The sequence below is a fragment of the Triticum urartu genome, unplaced genomic scaffold (genome assembly GCF_003073215.2).
Source record: "Triticum urartu cultivar G1812 unplaced genomic scaffold, Tu2.1 TuUngrouped_contig_6534, whole genome shotgun sequence".
NCBI lineage: Eukaryota > Viridiplantae > Streptophyta > Magnoliopsida > Poales > Poaceae > Triticum > Triticum urartu.
The window spans coordinates 6,655-13,972 of record NW_024117303.1 but is presented as its reverse complement, the minus strand read 5'-3'; the positions used below and the strand labels follow the sequence as shown (position 1 = coordinate 13,972).

General features: G+C 48.5%; 1 protein-coding gene across 1 annotated transcript; it reads left to right on the top strand.

Moving 5' to 3' along the window:
• The first annotated feature begins 4,481 nt into the window (after window positions 1–4,481).
• Window positions 4,482–6,896, top strand: LOC125530751 (noroxomaritidine/norcraugsodine reductase-like). Its single transcript, XM_048695151.1, has 5 exons — window positions 4,482–4,645; window positions 4,729–4,906; window positions 5,028–5,253; window positions 6,144–6,250; window positions 6,470–6,896. The coding sequence occupies exons 1-5, from the start codon at window positions 4,560–4,562 to the stop codon at window positions 6,632–6,634; spliced, it is 762 nt and encodes a 253-aa protein (XP_048551108.1). The 5' UTR covers window positions 4,482–4,559; the 3' UTR covers window positions 6,635–6,896.
• The last annotated feature ends 422 nt before the right edge of the window (window positions 6,897–7,318 follow it).

Here is a 7,318-nt window from a genome sequence, read left to right as displayed (position 1 = left end):
CTCCTCCTGGCGCGCCCTCTCCTGGCCGGCCGCCCCCCCCCTTTGATCCTTTATATTCGGAGGCAGGGGGCACCCCTAGGGACACAAGTTGGTCCACGTGATCATATTCTTAGCCGTGTGCGGTGCCCCCTTCCACCATAGTCCTCGATAATATTGTAGCGGTGCTTAGGCGAAGCCCTGCGACGGTAGTACATCAAGATCGTCACCACGCCGTCGTGCTGACGGAACTCTTCCCCGACACTTTGCTGGATCGGAGTCTGGGGATCGTCATCGAGCTGAACGTGTGCTAGAACTCGGAGGTGCCGTAGTTTCGGTGCTTGATCGGTCGGGCCGTGGAGATGTACGACTACATCAACCAAACATTTCCGTTGTCGATCTACAAGGGTACGTAGATCATACTCTCCCCTCTCGTTGCTATGCATCACCATGATCTTGCGTGAGCGTAGGAAATTTTTAAAATTACTATGAAACCCAACATTGACATGCATGTTGTATAGCGGTTTTGGGCACAATATTAGTAATAAAGGCAGTTCTATTAAGAGCTTCTACAGTCGGACTTGGCAAATCCGCCCCCTATACTCCAGACGTCCCCTCATATGTTGCGCCGCACATCCACATACCTCAAATTCTGATCCTCAAATCCATGCAACCCATGCACGTTGATCATACGATACAAATTGTCCGAATTCAAAAGTTCGAAACAAAGTAAATCAAATCATAGTTCAACAAATCGGACATCCCAAAATGAAATATTGTCCGAGCGTGACGGATGGCCTCGGATCACTGGCCCAACGCTTGCTCCGAGCGGAATGTGTGTTGCTTGTCTTGCTCCGCCTGCATCCGTGCTGCCTCCTCCGCCTGCATTCGTGCCGCCTGCTCCGCCTACATCCGGGTTGCCTCCTCCGCCTGCATCCGGGCCACAACCGCCCTCACTGCCTTGTACTCTCTATGGTCGTTGATCTCCTTCTTGTTGTCCGCAAGCCACTTCTTCGCATGCTCATCCAAGAGGTTTCGTTCGCCAACATGATTATCGCATCCTCCGCGTCCCGTGCGAGTTGCAACCTCTCATTCTCAAGCTCTATGTTGCCAGATGTCTTTGCCTTCTTGAGTTCCCATTTGATCGCCGCATGTTGCTTCTGCAACTTGGTCTTCTCCCTCTCAATTTTGAGTTTCTTCTCCGCCCTCTTCCGGTCCCACTCCATCCTTTATTTTTGTACAAGCAACATGAGCTTGTACGTATCCTCCTTCTTGTTCTCCCTCGCCGAAAAATGCCCGTCCATGTGGACGACATTTTGGTAGCCGCGGCGGCACGGGAGGCTCGTGCCTTCTCCCGCTTGTTTTCCATAACTTGATGGTTATCCTTTGACACGGTGGCCTTTTCCATTTGTCATGACAACATCTTCCTCTTCATCATCCAACCCAATTGATTGGTTGGGTCTTAAGCCATCATTCCTTTTCTTGCCGGACTTGAGATCGGCCACAAGTTGGTCCCACTTGGGCTTGCCATTCAATATGATCTAACAATGACTAAAAGCAAAGGGCTTCTTCTCCACCTCGTGATAGAAAGTGTCCGCCACCGCCGTCTAGCAAACAACATTTGTATGAGCACGATAATGCAAACACAAGAAGCATATGCAAATGATGACAATATGAAGCAATTGAGCTTATGTGAGTTGCCACTCCCATCCCACTTTGAGGGCGTTTGGTCACTTGTGAGTAGCAGTTGGCATACTTGTTCACTTCCCCTTGGATGATCCCCCAACGATGTTGGGGAGATGCCACATTACGAGTGGTCATGATAGGATGCGGCTCCACATACTCATTTTGTCCGTGATACTCCTTCCAAATTTTCTCTGGATACTTGTTCCCCATTTGCTCGGTGCCGCATATTGGATCCGCCATTGTGGACAACCAAGCTTTGACCAACAAGACGTCCTCAAATCTTGAGAATGCCGGACCTCTTGCCTTCGATGTATTCTTCTTCTTCTTCTTCTTCTTGCTTTGATTGGGATCGGATGTTGTCCCAACTTCAAATGCGGTGGTGGCATCCATTTCATACTCCATTTCGGTATGATATTCATTGTCATTGATCATGTTTGACAAGAACGGCTCCTATGTGATTCTAGTTTGCAAGCATTCATCATTTGCGAAATGAAATAGTGGTCTATGCAAAAAACTGATCAGACATGAGCAAAGAAAATGCACCGATTCTTGTTCGCTCATTCCATCGAACATGTCGAGGGCAGCCCAGGCACTGCCGGTGCCTGTGCTCATCGAGCTGCGGCGAGTCACGTATGTCGACCACCGTCATCTGCATGGGCGGAAAGCTGTTCGGAATGGCCCAGCCGGCTGTCGAATCCTCCTCTATCCCAGCGGGGTTGGAAGGCGTAATCCGTGTCGACGCTTGCATGGAAGGGGTGTGGGGATTCGGGCACGGCGCAGGAGACAACTGCTCCACCATGTCCGGACCTCCTCGCGCGCCACCGCCATCACCGCCTCCCTCTCTCGTTGACGGTGTCACCGCAATTTCCGAGCGACGTTCTCCGCCTTGCAAGTCGCAGCCGACGAAGGGACCCCGCCAACGGATGAGGCGGACTACGTCTCCATCGTGCCGGTGTGTGTCAGGCTGGACGACATCTCCGGCGGTGGATCGGGACCGGTGGTGGGGATTGGGAGCAAGGGTGGAGGACGGAGAGGGTCTGGTCGCGAGTAAGGTTGGAGGACGGCGGGAGGAGGAAGGGTTTGGTGGATTTGATACAATTTGCGGTAGGGTCGGGCTGTCGGGTCTAGCGTGGTGGGCGTGCGTGTGCACCCTCATAAACACCCCATATTTGGGCTGGATATGAGGGGTGCGAGTCCGCCCGGGCATTTGAGGCCTGTTTAAGGAGCCCGTCTGGGTCGAAAAATTGTGACCAGACAGTTATCTGACGGCCCGCCCAGGCGTATGAAGCGGGTTTGAGGCGCCTGGCTATAGATGATCTAATGATTTACTTATCAAAGACGTAATGTCTATATGCGATTATCATGGATGATTATAATCCTAAATATTGCAATCTTTTCAATTGCCAAACTATAAATTTTTTACATGCTACTTGTTGTCTTCACGAAAGATGTCACTAGTGAACCTATGGCCCACGGGTCTATTCTCCATTGCTTTCTTCCACATAATTGCCACTATTTCCCCGTTTTACTTTTCGCTACTATCTTCATCACTTGTGTTTTACCTTGTAAATAGCAAGACACCGGGATTAACAACCCTCTTTGCCGTCTTGGGGACAATTTTTGTTCGTGTTTTGTGTGCAGGTGCCGTTGACACGTGTAGCTTAGAAGATCTTACTGGTTCAATAAATCATGATTCTTAACCGAGAAAAAACTTGTTACTTGATGCTTCAACCTTCCTCTTGGGGAAATCCCAACGAATCGGGAGTAGCACCTCCGTCGTCCCACGCAACCGTGGTGATGTCCAGATCGGGCGTCGCATCAAGGAGGAGTCGGCGTTCCCTCCCCCTGGGCAAACCGCAACAGCGTTCCAACCGGGTGCCGAATGTAGGAGGAGTCGGTGTCGTTGCCGGCGCAGAGGTGCTACGCCCATGTTGATAGGTCTGCCTCGCTGCAACCACCACTACCTGTTCGTCAAACTGCCGCCCTCGATCGCCAAGGCGCGAGGCCGCATCGGTAGCGATGGCGGTCGAGGGCCGTTGTGTTCGAGGAGGAGCGGACGATGAGGCAATAGGCGCGCTGCGAGCGGCGCAATGCCGCCATCGCTACTTATTTGCCAAGTCGGACGCGACGTCGAAATGAGTACGCAACGACCCCAACCTCGCCGCCGCCTGGATCCTCGACTGCTTGGTCACCACCGCAGAGACGGCCGTCAAGCGTCGCTGCCGCCTTGATGGCAAGCTCGTCAAGATCGACGATGAGTGGTCGCTTAGTGACTCATCTGCCAACGTCGACAAGGGTAAGGACGTCGCCAGGGCACCGTCAGCATTGGCCGCGGCGGCCCTATGCACCATGCAGGGGAAGCGGGGCGGATCCTCTAGAAGCGGCAGACAACGTTCGGACAAGACTGTCGCGGTGCATCGCCGCTGCAGGAGGGACGATGGCGATGGCGGTGCATCAAGGCAGAGTGGCCGCGCGTATGAGGTGGTCGTCTGGTACAAGCTATAAGTATTCTTTTTAATTTTCAATAAAACAGCTGAAATATCGACCGTTTATGTAAATTATGACCGAATTTAAATGAACCCGTCATGTTTGATGAAGTTTAACCGGTTAGTTTAAATCCTGTTTGAAATGCATGCAAATAATTTTAGATGGTTAGCTCATATGTGGACTGGTCTTCTTTGACCCCGAGACAGATATGATGTCAGATTTGCGGGTCGGCTTGGAGATGCCCTCGTGTGGATCCAAATAACCGATGGGACGTCCTGCATGTGGGACGCGTGTGTCGGTGGCAGGAATTAAACGTACGGACGAGGTCACTCGGACGTGCCGTGTGTAATCTTCAAATAAGAGAGAAAGTGACACCACACAATCAGACACACATACAGAGAGAGAGAGAGATGGCAGCCGCTGGAGTTAGCAGGGAGCAGAGGTGGAGCCTCGCCGGCGCAACCGCGCTGGTCACCGGCGGCAGCAGAGGAATTGGGTACGTACGTAACGTACATATACATGTTGCATGCAGGAGCAAATTGCGTACGCTGCGTGCTGCTAACTGGCATCAGAGGACAGGCATGCAATCGTGGAGGAGCTTGTCGGGCTCGGGGCGCGGGTGCACACGTGCTCTGAGAACGCGGCGGAGTTGGAGGAGCCGGTCACCGTCTCCGTCTGCGACGTCTCCGTGCGAGCCGAGAGGGAGAAGCTCATGGAGACGGCGAAGCAAACCTTCGACGGCAAGCTCGACATACTAGTAAGATTAGTCCGTTCGATCAAGTCAATTCACGTAATCCGTTACCCTTTTCTCAGTAATCTACTATTAAGGTAGGTTAATTTTCAGCTCGGATTATTTTGCACCAACTCTACGCATGCAGGTAAACAACGTGGGGCGGAATGTGGCCAAGGCGGCCGTGGAGTGGACGGCGGAGGAGTACTCGCATCTCATGTCGACTAACTTGGAGGCGGCGTTCCACCTAAGCCAGCTCGCACACCCCTTCCTCCGAGACGCCTCCATCGCCGGAGGAGGCAGCGTCGTTAACATCTCCTCGGTTGCAAGCTCACTCGGCTACCCGACCCTCGCGCTATATTGCATATCTAAAGGTATGCGAACCAAGGTTCTTGATTTTTACTCCTATATGTTTACCGTACACGCAAGTTCTTACTTGATGCAGCCACATACCAACCTTTTTTTACGGGAAAAAAAAGGTGAACCTGGTCTGTGCATCGTTGTGACGCACACGGCTATTTTTATTAGCAAATCAGTGACACTTAATTTGGAAATTGGGATGGAGAGAGTAGTATCAAAGCTATTTTTATTAGCAAATCAGCGACACTTCATTTAGGAATTGGGAGGGAGAGCGAGTAGTATCAAAGCTATTTTTATTAGCAAACCAAAGACACTTAATTTAGGAATTGGGAGGGAGAGTAGTATCAAAGCTATTTTTATTAGCAAATCAGCGACACTTAATTTGGGAATTGAGATGGAGAGAGTAGTATCAAAGTATCTGGTGATGTAGCACTTAAAATCAATACTTACATAAGTGACGCACTACGATATTGATAACTAGTAAGAGGGTGCTTGAATACGTTTTAGTCCCATGACTAAAAGTAGTGAGACTAAAACTTGCTAGCCTCATCCATACTTGGATCCAAATACTAAAGAGACTAAAATCAAGTTATTGATCATTTATTATCCTTCAAACCCTCCAATCCAGAACTCGCATATGTTAAAGGAAAGGAATTAAATGAGGAGAGAGAGGGCTAATACATATTTTAGTAGGTTTCATATGACTAAATTTTTTTAGCCTCAAGACTAGTCCTAACCTCTCTTTAGTCAGGGGTACTTGGAACTTTAGCCTCTAAAAAAGACTATTTTTAATCAGACTAAAAATAGTCCCTTGGATCCAAACACCCTCTAAATCTCTAAAGTCGAACTAAGGTGCAAAAATTACTTCCATTGATGTTATTAATATCTTATGTCAAACATGCAGGAGGAGTTAATCAGCTTACAAGGAGCCTTGCTGCCGAGTGGGCTCAAGATAAGATCCGTGTCAACTCCGTCGCTCCGGGTGGGATCAATACCGAGCTGCAAAACAGTGTACGCACCGACCCCACATGAAAAACATAAAAGGAATTTATGAAACGCACAAGCCTAAATATTTTACGTAATTAATTTGAACAAAAGTTGTTATAATGGGACATTTTTAGTGTGCTCTTCTACTTTTTTCCCCCTCAAAATTCAACTTCTACCTTTTGTATTTGTTACCTTGCCTGGTAAAAAGATAACAAGTGATATATGTTGGATCGAATTTAACAGGTGGATCCAAAGGTCATAGAAAATACGTTGTTGAGAACTCCGATGCATCGGCTCGGTGAGCCAGTTGAGGTGGCGTCGATGGTGTCGTTCCTTTGCATGCCAGCAGCTTCATTCGTCACCGGCCAGGTCATCTACGTCGATGGGGGCCGAACCATTAGTGGCTAATCAATTATTCCAACCTACTTTAGTAACCGTTAAGCTCCTCTCCCGGTTGACCGGTGCGAACAAAATTAGGTTGTGTTTGGTTGTTATTCTAAAAAAGTTATTGTGAGTTGTGAGCGGTAAGAAAGTTATTATAAACCTTCAGCTATGGAAAAGCTGAAAGTTGTTTGGTTGAGAGACAACCATGAAACTGTAGATTTGGTTGTAAATTGGAACACTTCTTTCAAGTTCTTGCTTAAAATTTCTCAAAAAACATTATTCTCAACCCTTCTTAGTTAAATAACCTAATGGTTTGTTCCCATTTTCAGCCTCTTATTTGAATATTTCTATGAGTTCCTTCATATGTGCATCATCCCTCAACGCCTTCTTAGCCATACTTCAGTCAAGCAAAAAACAAAATTCAATACAAGAGCATAGCACAACTATCAAATCTGCATGAACATAACACTACTAGCATTGGATGCTACCGAAACACAAGTTCAAACAAAAATTTGTGAACATTTACCCATAGAAACATTACCACAAACACATATCAAACACAATCCACTCACACATAATGTAACACCCACGATGCGGCTATATCTCTCACGTGTCGGAGCACGACTTAGAGGCATAGCCGCATAGTAGGCATGTCACAAGAGGGATAATCTTTACACATCCCATGTACTGAATAAGAAAGGGATAAGA

Coding starts and splice junctions, on each gene's coding strand:
- LOC125530751 (XM_048695151.1), top strand. CDS start 4,560: ATGGCAGCCGCTGGAGTTAGCAGGGAGCAGAGGTGGAGCCTCGCCGGC. Junction 5,254..6,143: donor GCTATATTGCATATCTAAAG/GTATGCGAACCA, acceptor TCAAACATGCAG/GAGGAGTTAATCAGCTTACA. Junction 6,251..6,469: donor ATACCGAGCTGCAAAACAGT/GTACGCACCGAC, acceptor CGAATTTAACAG/GTGGATCCAAAGGTCATAGA.